Source organism: Bombus terrestris, chromosome 3, assembly GCF_910591885.1.
Source record: "Bombus terrestris chromosome 3, iyBomTerr1.2, whole genome shotgun sequence".
NCBI classification, from domain to species: domain Eukaryota; kingdom Metazoa; phylum Arthropoda; class Insecta; order Hymenoptera; family Apidae; genus Bombus; species Bombus terrestris.
The window spans coordinates 10,918,810-10,931,523 of NC_063271.1; the positions used below are offsets into that span (position 1 = coordinate 10,918,810).

At 31.7% G+C, this 12,714-nt stretch overlaps 2 protein-coding genes and 1 long non-coding RNA gene across 9 annotated transcripts in view; 2 read left to right on the top strand and 1 right to left on the bottom strand.

Moving 5' to 3' along the window:
- The window catches only part of LOC100642240 (protein alan shepard), a 45,917-nt gene extending 39,439 nt beyond the window's left edge, over positions 1–6,478 (top strand). For 5 of the 7 annotated variants that reach the window (XM_012321161.3, XM_048404260.1, XM_012321163.3 and 2 more), the window contains 6 exons: positions 271–428; positions 524–677; positions 754–948; positions 1,185–1,277; positions 1,374–1,534; positions 1,635–6,478. In XM_012321161.3, the coding sequence (XP_012176551.1) occupies positions 271–428; positions 524–677; positions 754–948; positions 1,185–1,277; positions 1,374–1,520 (747 nt within the window). In that variant the 3' untranslated portion in view covers positions 1,521–1,534; positions 1,635–6,478. Of the gene's footprint in view, positions 1–270; positions 429–523; positions 678–753; positions 949–1,184; positions 1,278–1,373; positions 1,535–1,610 lie in introns of all 7 variants that reach the window. The other 2 variants (XM_048404259.1, XM_012321162.3) reach the window with 2 other exon arrangements.
- Positions 6,479–6,685: 207 nt separating this feature from the next.
- LOC100652272 (ribosome biogenesis protein WDR12 homolog) lies at positions 6,686–10,064 on the bottom strand. The gene is made up of 9 exons (XM_003394548.4): positions 9,891–10,064; positions 9,649–9,734; positions 9,348–9,558; positions 9,130–9,270; positions 8,885–9,060; positions 8,743–8,813; positions 8,414–8,660; positions 8,200–8,332; positions 6,686–8,129 (listed from the first exon to the last, which is right to left on the bottom strand). The coding sequence occupies exons 1-9, from the start codon at positions 9,956–9,958 to the stop codon at positions 7,991–7,993; spliced, it is 1,272 nt and encodes a 423-aa protein (XP_003394596.2). The 5' UTR covers positions 9,959–10,064; the 3' UTR covers positions 6,686–7,990.
- A 13-nt stretch (positions 10,065–10,077) lies between these two features.
- On the top strand, positions 10,078–11,827 carry LOC125384704. The gene is made up of 2 exons (XR_007223403.1): positions 10,078–10,254; positions 10,856–11,827. It is a non-coding gene; the product is annotated as an uncharacterized LOC125384704 (long non-coding RNA).
- The last annotated feature ends 887 nt before the right edge of the window (positions 11,828–12,714 follow it).

Genomic DNA, 12,714 nt, shown 5'->3' on the forward strand with positions numbered 1-12,714 from the left:
GCTAATATAAAAAAGTTCCAATCATACTTATTATGATTATTGATTTCTCATTGTAGTGACCTCGTCTGTGCATTCATTTGTAATCTTTGTACACAGGAATATGTAAATACATGTGTTTTGGTCGTGAATGTTAAAATGATAGATATGAAGCTTTTTTGAAATTTATATACAAGTATATTATAAAATATATTTTTATATATATTACAATATATATAAAAAACCAGGAGTGTAATACAATAAGTTGCATAGTATTTTTTACTCTCTTCTCAGCAACAGGAGCAAGATCCCACCAATTTATATATTGCAAACCTGCCACTGAGCTTCAAAGAAAATGATGTTGAGGGTTTACTTGCTCAATATGGGCAAGTTATTTCAACACGAATATTACGTGATACTGCTGGACAAAGCAAAGGTGTTGGATTTGCAAGGTTAGTGTTATATTATCATTTAAAAGATAATTATCAATCATATTAATTTTTGTTACATTTAGTATTATTAATATTTTATATTATGTATATCTTAGAATGGAATCTAAAGAAAAATGTGAACAAATAATCCAGATGTTTAATGGGAAGGCACTACAAGGTGCTAAAGATCCCTTACTGGTAAAGTTTGCTGATGGTGGTAATAAAAAAAAATCATTGTACAAAAGTACAATATGGAGAGAAACTGGAGAGGTAATTTATGCAATTACAAAAAGGTGAAGATGGTATTTAATGTACAGTTTTAATATTGTGGTATGTACTTTCACAGAATATCACTTTGAATTATGATACAAGTGGTGTTGGTCAAAATGGAGTTGCAACAACTCACATGCTACCTGCAGCCACCTTAACACAATATAGTCGTCATTACGGTCAAGCTTTACCAGGATACAGTGTGCCAGGAACGCCCTGGGTGACTCCTTACTTGGTGCAGACTGCCCCTCCACACATGCAACAGGTCGACGTGAGTTTTTGTACAGACTTTTTGTTGGTTTTGCTTCCTCTTTTTTTTTTTAAATCATTTATCATTTATCTTAAATAATATTATTCTTCCATTACTGAAAAATTTCATATATTTGTGCATAATTCTTAATCTGGATATTTTTATACTAAATTTAAGATCATAATTTTACGTTAATGTTAAGAGAACTGAATGAAAGTATTTAAATTTAAAATTTTAATATGAATTTCATATTACAGATGATGCCATCAGCCGACCCTAGTAATCCACAGTATAGTATGATTCCACAACTAACTACACAAATGTCTACGTTACATCTTGGCACTGGTTCCGTAAGTATAGAATCATTTTTTTACTTTCTTTTAAATTTTGAATCATTTTTTCAACATTTATGTTAATTTTAATTTTTTAAATATTTTATTTTTCAGTACATAGCAAGCCCTCATCCCTATCCTTATACTACTTATCCTCCTAGCATTATTCATACCATGCCACTGGGTGATTCTGAACAAACAAGTAATGCAGCATCTCCTGATGATTCTTACCAACAATACCAAGCTCAGCAGCCCAAGTAGGCTATACTTTTTAGGTATATATAGCATTTCACAATAATTTTTCTGTTATATATATAAATATATAGGATTTTATAAACAAAGCTGAACCAGGTTTCCGTTTTTTTAACATTTCAGATACGATTACACCGAGGGTTATGTAAGTTAGGAGAGCCACACCTGTTGATACGAAGGATTATATTAATGAAGGATAGATAAGGCTAAATACATTACATAAAGTCAGATAAGATTCTTCCTCATGATAATTGACTTGCCAGCCATCTTTTATACATTTTATCCATCAGATAAATAGGTGAAAGTAGTTAATATTTTCCAATGATTAGAGAATGAATGTTGTCATAAGAACGGGGTACGAGTGCTTGTGTCATCTACATTGTTCGGCACCAGCACGGCTCCATACGCTGTAACGCCAACACATCATTACGACAGTGACAAAGCTGATATTCTGCGACGGACAGTTTAGTGTCAAGCTGATAGGCTTCCAGGATTAACTTTAGGTATTACATTTACTAAGGAAACGATAAGTCGAAGCTGAAGGCTTTGAGAGTGTGAATAAAATATTTTAACAAAAACTGTAAACTATAAAAGAAACGCTGCTCAGAAATATACAAAGGAGAATTCTTCCCAAGAAATAATAATAATAATAATATACAGAAAAAAGCACTTCCAAATGCTAGAATTGATAAAAAAAAACATTCAGATTCGGTTACTTATAATCAGTACCTACCGGACTTTCGTGCCAGCTGGCTGGCCGGTGGCTGGGCTGCGAAGAGAAGGGGTTGTGGATCAGTACTTCTTTTTCACAGAAGATACTGAAGAAAAGAGCTCTTCCTTAACAGCGCACACCACCCCATCCACTAACTGCACTCTCATCATATTATTTCTTTTTGTTTTCTTCTGTTTCGTTCAGACATTCCAAGCCAGGCACATATATTGTATGTATGTATTGCCACGCGGAGATTTTTATCTACTTTTACAAGTACAGTTCGCGTTCTCTTTTTAATCACGGACGAATATATTTTATGGACGAAAAAGAAGTGAAGATTTTAAGAGAGAGAGAGAGAGAGAGAGAACGAGAGAGAGAGAGAGAGAGAGAGAGAGAAAGATGAAGCTTTATTTCTAAAAGAAAAAAAAACTTCAGGATATATGTAATTATTGTAACAAGAGGGAAAGGAACATAGTACTTTTTAGAAGATTTATATTTATGAGTACAGTTACTACGAATTGATATCAGTTTTAATTGTACAGTGAATACAGATATTTTTTTTAGAATTGTGCCTTTTCAGACAAATCCGCTAGACTGGGATATGCTGAAAAATATTATAATATATTTTTACGTCGGTATGTAAATGCGAAACTTGAGCCAAATTTTGATCTTCTAGTTAAGAGAATATAATTGTTTTTGCGTTGTAGCCAGTTAAATATCACTACGTTTGTTTTTTGGTTATGAATTCGAATAGATTTTGTATGTGTATAGTTGCCACTAACGGGATTGACGAACCGAAAACATCTGTACGGTTCGTACGGAGTCTAGGAACAAAAAAAAATGATATGAAATCAAATGGCGGATCATTGTTAACTGAGACTAATCCATACCGCCCCAAAAGAAAATGAGAGAGAGACAGAATAGGCTTGTTACAACGGAATACGATAGATAGAGTGTAAATTAATTTATTATATCGAACAAACGAATAAAATCGCGTTGCAAATGAAAACGAAAAAGATAATGGGACTGGAGTAGAACGATAGGTGAGAGGATCGAACGCGAGGAAACAAAAAGAAACGTAAAATACAGAATATAAGTTGAAAATTTTCTATCTACGCGGTATCGAGAGAGAGAGAGAGAGAGAGAGAAAGAGAGAGTGAGAGTGAGAGAAAACGGAGAAGCAAAAGATTTAAAGACAAAAAAAAGAAAAAACACCCTCCTCTCCTGCGTTCCTCTAAGCCCGTTTTTACATTTGGCACAGTTTTCACGTTGTCTGACTTAGGTCGAGTCGAGGAACGATTAGCAGAAAGCTTTCTACCAAATATTACGAGCTCCAGGCTCGAAGTGGCGGGCAGGTAGTTAGATAGAGTTAGAGGCGATCGTAGCTATTATTATAATATTACAATAATATGCTGTATTATTATAATTAATGATTACTATTATTGACGTCATCTAAAGTATGAAAGATTTTTACACTGTTGAGACTTGAAGTAAATAATATATTTAGTTTATTTTGGTACATCACGATTTGATGACAAGAGATAAAAGATGAAAAAAGTGGTATGAACTATTTTTTAAGAGACCGATTATTACTCGATTTGAGTCCATGCATTAAGGGAAACTAAAAAAAAAAAAAAAAATAAGAGAGCGAGAGAAAGAAAGAAAGAAAGAAGAGAACCTATTTGCGAGTGTGTAAATTGTTTGCACAAGCGATTGTCACCATGACTGACAACAAAAATCACATGTGATTAAATAGTGAATTTTGAAGAATTTTACTAATAGACTTGTACTAAATAACTAATTATTATTGTGACGACCAAAACAAAAAAAAGAGCAGCATTTTTATAGTGCTGACCGAGAGCGGAAGAACGATTGTTCGGCCGACATAAATGCCAGCTCCCGCAGATACGGAGCCGCACTGGAGAGCGGGCAGAGAGGAGAGAAAGAGAGTGAGGAAGATCAATGAATGCAAGGGACAATGAGCGAAAGAGACGTGAAGAATCATAGAAGGCGAATGAAAGTGCGTGAGGTAGAAATTTAAAAGAAAATGTATGTAGAAAGCAGGGGGGTAGAAGAAAGTTGAATGATAAAATGAGCGGGGGGGGGGGGAGAAAGATAGATGTTAGAATGTGAAATATACAAGAGAGAAAGTAAGAGTGAACATATGAGAAAACAAGAGCGAATGCGTCGTAATCTATTGTATAGAACCTGGAAAGAAAGAGATGTTGTGTAGTTAGTGTTGACTATAAATATATAGGATAGGTACCATTTTTGGAAGTAATCAATTAAGTGATTAAGTTTAGGTAGATAGTTAGGTGATAGTTAGGATACATATACAACTGCCTCTCCTCGTTAAAAAAACGCAAAAAAAAAAGAAACGAAAACACATCAGGCGAGGCACCGTTCAGCCTATGCACCTCGCACCCGTCAAGACTGACTGGCTATTCATATTAATAATAAATATATATTATTCTACAACATATTATCTACTGTAATATAAATAGTAAGAACTGCTTGCTGCGCACCGCGGGTCAGGTGCTTGGGCTGGCCGGGCGTGGTTTACGAAAAAGAAGAAAAAACCCAATCTCTTTTTTGAAACGTAATGTTTCCAAGCAATGCTGCTTTTCGTAAGCTTTCTTTAGAATTTCTAGCGTAGCCTCTTTTTAGATTAGATTCACAACTAGTAGTCGTAGGCTGATGATGTAGAAAGTTGAGAATAAAAAGGAAAAAAACGTAGGGTGTTTTTAAGTAATGAAACAAAAAAAAAATAAGTAATATAATGTTAGTCGAACGTCGGCTTAAGCGATAAAAAGAAATAATAAGAAAGATGCGAGTCCGAGTTGAGACTTTGATGATGCCCGATAATGTGACGCGCGTCATCGTACTTCGACTTGTACAGTCCTTAGATTTCACCGAGGTTTTAAGTCATTGTTTTACTATTGTTAAGGAGATAGGTTTTTAGCTATAACGAGAGAGAGAGACGAACATTTTTCCATTTGCCCCATCGTTCTGCTTTTTTTTTACTTCGACCCTTCCTGTATCTTTTCTAATTTCTTTTTCATAACTTTCCCCTGCTCCTTAATCCAATATCCGTTGTATTTGTCGATACATACGAATCTTCTCTTCATAAGCGTCAAGACGAAAGAACGACATTTGTAATTATACAAAAAAAAAAAAAAAAAAAATTGCCATTACTATATTCGATTCATTTTGTTTGTTTCTTCTCTCCACTATATAATTAATTGTTATGTGGTGTGCGACCAATGAGAATATACATGAGAATTAAAAATTTCATAAATTTCAAGATGAGAGAAAGAGGGAGTGAAAGGGACAGAGAGCGAGAGAAAGGAAAGAAACAAAATATGATGTTGAGGCATTAAGTTAGACAGTTCGCATCCGTAAACGAGGATTAAGTAATCGGGAGGGAAAAAAACATAAAAAAAAGTAAAAAATGAACACACACATTAGGTTCTCGGATACTTTTAAGATGGCGAGGCATAGCACGTAATGAAATTCTTAGATTAAGGCAAGTGTGTCATAGCTAGTTAAGTAATAGGGGCTCTTAGAAGTCGATAGGTGCTGTAATAAAATGAAAAAAAATGAAGAAGTAACAAGAACAACAACAACAAAGTTTAACAACGGTCAGAATTAGATTTTTCATGGAACTCGAATAAGAACACAGGGCATACGCCACTAAAAGTGCCCTTAGTTTATTTTGGATCGTTTAAAAACGCTAGTCTTTGTGTGAGATAATGTGGGGGTTATAGATAGGGTCTTCTAAAAAAGAAAAAAAAACGAAAAAAAGAAGAGAAAAACAAAAAACGCAAACAGAAAACAAAAAGAGAGAGAGAGAGAGCGAGAGAGAACGTGAGATATAAGTAGTAAATACAAAAGATAAAAAAGAAACACATATGAGATGCGCGAGAACAAGAGAGAGAGAGAGAGAGAGAGAAAGTGTGAGACGAATGTGTGGTGTGTAGGTTGTATGCATAATTTATAATGCGTACTTTAAATAAAAAGAACAACCATCTGCCTATGACACGACACAGACTGCAGAGACACACTGTTACTGTAAACTGCACACTGCGTGTGCACGCTCTAAACGTCACACACTTCTTACACTTTGTATGTGGAGCGTGCACCGAACAGTTTTTAGAGTTACTTACAAGTATGGTTTGGTATTCAAAGTGAAAGAATCAAATTCTTAATTACTATCATCCCTTATTTTTGATCAATAAACGATCTGTTTTGGGGATTTATTCGAATCATTTTCTTTTCCTTTCCTAAGTTTTCTCTAATGGCAGGCCAATTGTGAAAATAGTCTTCAACACAGAGAGAAGAGAGCGAGAGAGTGAATCCCCAAATTATAATTATATTATTGTTTCTTCTCAGATGTCATTTTTTTAAATTGTACTTCTCTTTTGTCTGCATTAGATTTCGTTGAATTTCATAAAAAAATAAATACAGATTCATTTTCGTTTTTTCTTTTCCTTTATTGTGTCAAAGAGTGAAAGAACAATTTCTGCGAGAAACGAACAAACGAAATGTAAAGTCTGTAAAATAAACTTACTCTCGTACAAAATCAGTGACTGTATTTACACGTATTCCAACACTAAAAAAAGAGAGATACGCCTTCTATTGAATCAAGTAGCGACTATTGTATATGCCTTTTTCAATGTTATATCCTGAGATAGTTTTTTGGTATTCTCCAGGACTAAAAGAGTGAGCTTAATGAATTAAAAAGAGAAAAAGAAAACGAAAATAGGAAAAACTCCAAAAAGGAAACAAGAAATATCACGTTCTTCTCAATCGAACATCGGTTAAACGAAATTATACTGTTTACTAATGTGTAGTAGTACAGCATGTCCAACAGACTGAACATTTGTCCTTTGTAAGTAATATTAAAATAATAAGCCCCCCACATTATCCCAACTAATTGTGTAATAATACATCCAGCGTCCGCGTTTATACTAATCGACGATAGGATTGTTTTCTACGGAGTAACAAGACTATGGAGAATTAATATGCCATGTTCGATTTTTGGTAATGCGGTAGAACATAACGAGTCTTTTTCTTAATACTTTTAACACCTTACACGCTGATGCGATTTGTACTATTTTGAGTAAATGCTTTTAATTTGTGCGCAATAAAGATTCGAAATTTTAAAAAAAGAGGTGAAGATAAAAAGGTTTTAATCGAGATGCTGGCAATGTATGAGAACGATTACTAGATCTCCTCTTTTGTCAATTAAATGGTGGTTTTATAATGATGTAAAATAGAAGGGTAAAATTAAAAAGAAAAAAAAGGAAACCAAACACATCGTAAAAAGAACTCATTGAAATAAAAAGAGTACGAATTTTGATTTGATGCTGAGAGCTTTTTCTTAGGCCATGCAATACTTTTTCCATTAGGGTTGTACTTTTTGTCTCTTTGATTTCGTTAGATGTGTTTATTTGTACGAAAATATTTTGTAATTACTTTATATACATCATCTCGATCTGCATTCACATTTAATTTATTTCAAATTACGTTGTTGAAGTTAAAAGATTGATCCGATATCTTTTGATTATTTTACACTGAGTACATGATTTCGTGATTCAGTACATTTCACGATGGCAATACGTGTCTATTTCTTTTAGATGATTATATTGCTTGATAGAATATAATAAATATTAAGTTGATAAAAAGAATCTTATTCTTATTAATTTGCACTATGCACAATTCATTTCTCTATTATGTGTAAAAGTTATAAAACAATAATTCGCTATTAACGAACAATATGTTTCGATTTAAATATCCTTACGGTGTTATCCGCGCCTCCGGATACCATGAACTTGGGATTCGACCAATTGCAACATAATACTTTATCTTCATGGCCAGAAAGGTCAAATAATGGCGCTTTAGGACTATAAGAAGAGAAATAGTTTTTTTTTTACACGGAAAGCAACTTTGTAAATAAATTGGAAATTATCGTACCTTCTGGTATCCCAGAGTTTCATCTCATTATCGTATGCTCCTGAAATAAAAAGAGTTTCGTCTACTGGCGACCATCGTACAGATTGTACCCATTGCGTGTGCGAAGTAAATATTGCTTTTACAAGTGTTCCCTCTAAAAAAGAAATATAATTTTAATACAATTTTCAATGCAACAATGATTAGAAATTTATAAATAAACGATGTCAGTCGAAACCTGTAGATCTTGGATCGTATAATCTAATATGCCTATCGGCTGACGCTGTTATAACAGTACGAGTTAATGGGGAATAATCGAGGTCAAAGAAACTTTTATTTCCAGCCAGTTCATGTTTGATTCCTCCTAATTCTGAATCCCATATTTTTATCGTATGATCCCACGAGGACGTTATAATTTCTGTTTTATCTGACCATACTACGCCACTAATGGCTTCTTTATGACCTTTCATAGTTCTTTTAGGTACCTTTATAATGCAAACGTACATATCATAATAAATTATTTCTTTGTTGACAAATATTCTATTTATGTTTATTCATTTTATTTACCCTTGTTTTACCATGTTCTGATTTTAATCTTTTTGAGCTGGATTCACCATCTTCATTTTCATCTTGATTAGCTATAAACATAAATGAAAGTGAAATATTTTTTTATTAATGAATTTCATTTTTTGTTATATAAACTACTTACCTGTAGACCAGATTTTAAGCATTGTATCCCACGACCCAGTTGCCATTATAGTCTTATCATAATTAATACTAACAGCTTCTAGTCCACGTTCATGTCCCCTGCATACATGAATGCAATCTACAGAATTTTCCATAATGTTCCAATCCCATATTATAGCTGTTTGATCTTGAGATGCACTGTAAATTATAGATGATAAGAATGATTTAAAATTATTCAATTCAACTTTTCCCGGTTTTAGATCATACCTAACAAAACTGGCCGTGTCACTAGTCAAGGATATCCATGCTACTGCTTTAATAGGTGAAGTATGTCCAGGAATTACTAAATGATGCTTTCCTTTAGATGTCCATATATGTAATGTGTTATCATAACAGCCAGTCAAGATCCTATTAAAGTATAATAAGTATCTTAATACAAAATAATAATGTTAATAATAAATAACAATAAATATCAAAGAAGTTACCATTTTTCATAAACATCAACAGCAGATACCCAATCGTCATGTAAAAGACAATCCTGAGGTTCTGGTGGTGGATACTTTTCAACATATTCAACAATAATCACTTCTTCTGTAGAAATATTTTTTTCTGCTATGTGTTCACTTAATGAAGTGCGTAAAAATTGTGAGCACACCAAGAAATCAAATTCTATATCATTTTTTATATTGGTCGACTCTAGAATTAAATCCAATTAATAAACAAATATTCCTTAATAAACTTAATATATGTTTAAGTTTATTAATTTAGAAATAAGTTGTACGATACCTTTTAGAAGTTCATTAACAAGAGTATTTAATTCACTTGTTACAATGGATGTGTGCACTGATAATGGGAAATCTGGAACAGCGTACCTAAAATTTGTAAAATTTATTTACCGCATATATTATGATTACTGAAATAACAAAATTATTGCAAATTATACAAAGCATAAACACAATGTCATATCTGTGTAGCAAAATGAAATAACCTCCTAATGCAGCTTACAAAAGATAATTAAAGATACTTACTGTTCCTGCTTCGTAAGAAATTTTATTTGTACCTGTGGAGTACTATTGTTTAAGCTTTCATTAGCCATCGTAGTTTTAATATTATTCGTACTTTATTCTTTTATGAAATGGGAATTACAGAAAATACACGTGTGTGCTACATTTTAAACTAGATTATATCGACACCAGTAATCGACTTCTCGGAACTTTCAACGAATCGATTTATCATATAATCGATACTCTTCTGTAGGTAATCGTTCTTCACATTATCGAAAGACTAAATTTTTTATACTGGTTTATTTATTCAGTTCTGTATATGTGACCTTTTTAAATTAACAAATAGAAATATATTAATTAATATAGAAATATGAATACATATTAAAAGGTATTTGTAAAATATATTTGGTAGAATAATTAACATTCTTATGATGTTTTTAATTTAATAGTAAATTTCTTTAACATAACATAATATTAAATACAGTTTTAGGGTTGACAAATAATAATTTTGTTATTTGGATGATGAATTTTATTCAATTTTATATGTCTGTATAATTATATTTCTTAACATATTCAAAAGTTGTTTTACTATACTTATCTAATAAATATTGTCAAATAATTATAAAATAAAACTAATAGTAGAAAAAGTCAAATCAGGAAAAGAACAAATATAAATGATAGTAATAATTTATGTTTCTCTATTTATCATTTATTAATATAATAATAATATTTCACAATAAAATTGGCTATTTATGTCAGTATTTATTTATCGTTAAATATTTTATTATTCTGATCCATAAAGTGTGTATTATTTTATTTATTTTAATACATGTAAATAATGAACATGCTTCAATCATTTAAAAAATCACATACACTTTGTAAAATACGCAAGATATTTGATACCTTAGTGCAGAACGATTGGTTAATTAATAAACTTTGATAAATTTCACATATTAAAAATGAGATAACATGCTCAATATATTTTTTAGTAAATGAACGTTGATCATCGATTAGCGGAAAAAAATAAAAGATTAGAATGTTAAGACGAATCGACTATCTCATACATCACAGACTATCCTGCTTCCGCCTTTGTCTTCCTCATAAGAGAAGAGGACAGAGCGAAAGTTATTCCTGCTGGGGTCAGTTCTATTGCAACAAGTGTTCCTAATCGATACTTCGATGAAATTATAAGAATCCATTGCTGCCACTGATAACAGAAGTACAACATTTCTTAAAGCGCTTTTTCATCACTAAGAATCATTGTCACATTAAAAATTACATTAACGATAATGTTATTTATTTGCAGGAAGATGAATACTTTAATTTTATCTTTAAATTTCTGAAATACAATAATTTTAGAAATGTACATAATTATTACTAAAGTAGTATAACAAATATTACACTAAATAGGGAATAAAGCAGTCTGAATCTCCAAAATGTATTAAATTATGATTATTCCATAATTCAAGAAGCTACATTAATATTACGAATTTATACTTAAAATAATCAATATGTAATCTCATATAATTAATATTATTCTATTTCAGCATAGAATGATTTATGTACAAAAAAACAAAGCTCGATTATTTCAAAGAAGAAACTCAATTCGTGAACAACAGGTGCTCAACGGTAAAGGAGATGGAAAGTACAAGAGGGATAGAATGGAAAATGCGCAGGTGTTTGTCGATTCACGAACACTCCACGCAATTCGACATTATCTGGGGGAAAAATCTTTTTAAATCGGAACTTTACTGAAAGTTGTTGAGCTGTTCGATATAGGGTGTGCAACAATATAGGCTTGTTGATAGTAAGCTGCACAAGAGGTTCCGACTGTTTCTCTATTATTTTAGGTGATATTAATTCTTTCCCTCTCTGCTTCTTTCTTGTCCACTTCTAGCGATGGGAACGACCTTATATTCACCACTTATTTTAAAATAAATTTTATTTTCACACATTTAACATTGATTTTGTAAACGTTTATTTAAGATTTACTATTTAAATAGAAATTGCAAATACGATGAATATTTGATAACTTTCCTGCAGAAAAGTTCTTATAATTTGTATAATTATATTTGCGTGTCTAATTATGAAGTAGTTAAATTCTAATTTGGTTGATTATCAATGGAACTTTTAATGCAATTTTTTGTTAGAATCATGTTCATTTTATCAAATAGACATATTTCCAGTTAATGTAGAGCAATAGCATTTACGATATAATATTACAACTTTAATGTTATTAGTAGTAAATTTATCATTAATCGTTATTGCAGTGTTAATTTTTTATAATTTCATCACCATCCTATTGCACCACGTATATAGTACGAGAATGACACGCAAAAGTGATCATAATATTTTACTATAATGCTTAAATAGAAAATTGTACAGAAAATTATTGTTTTTATTTAACAAATTTTTCTCTTAATTTTATACATCTGAAAATATTCAGTTTTCGTTATTTCATCAAAAAAAAAAAGTAAATTCTTCATTTTTAAAATAATTGATTCTTAGGAACAGTCGATGGATACATCTTACTTATTTCTATCAAATATTAAGTTACAGTATCTTTACAATCTTGTGTTTTTCATAGCATCATTCTATATCTAAAATACATCATTACGTCATATTTATTACTAATTATTTGATCATGTATGTATTATCAAATATATTTCAAATAATAAATATCAAATTCAGATCAATTTTTCCACGCCATTGGAAACACCACGCTAACACGATAATCTATATTTCAGGAAGTATCCAGTGCATTGTGTAACTGTCGTTTTCAAGGTCCAGGAGGGTATTGGTCCCATCACTATCCACATCCTTGGTCGTTTGCCAGCCGGCATGTGCG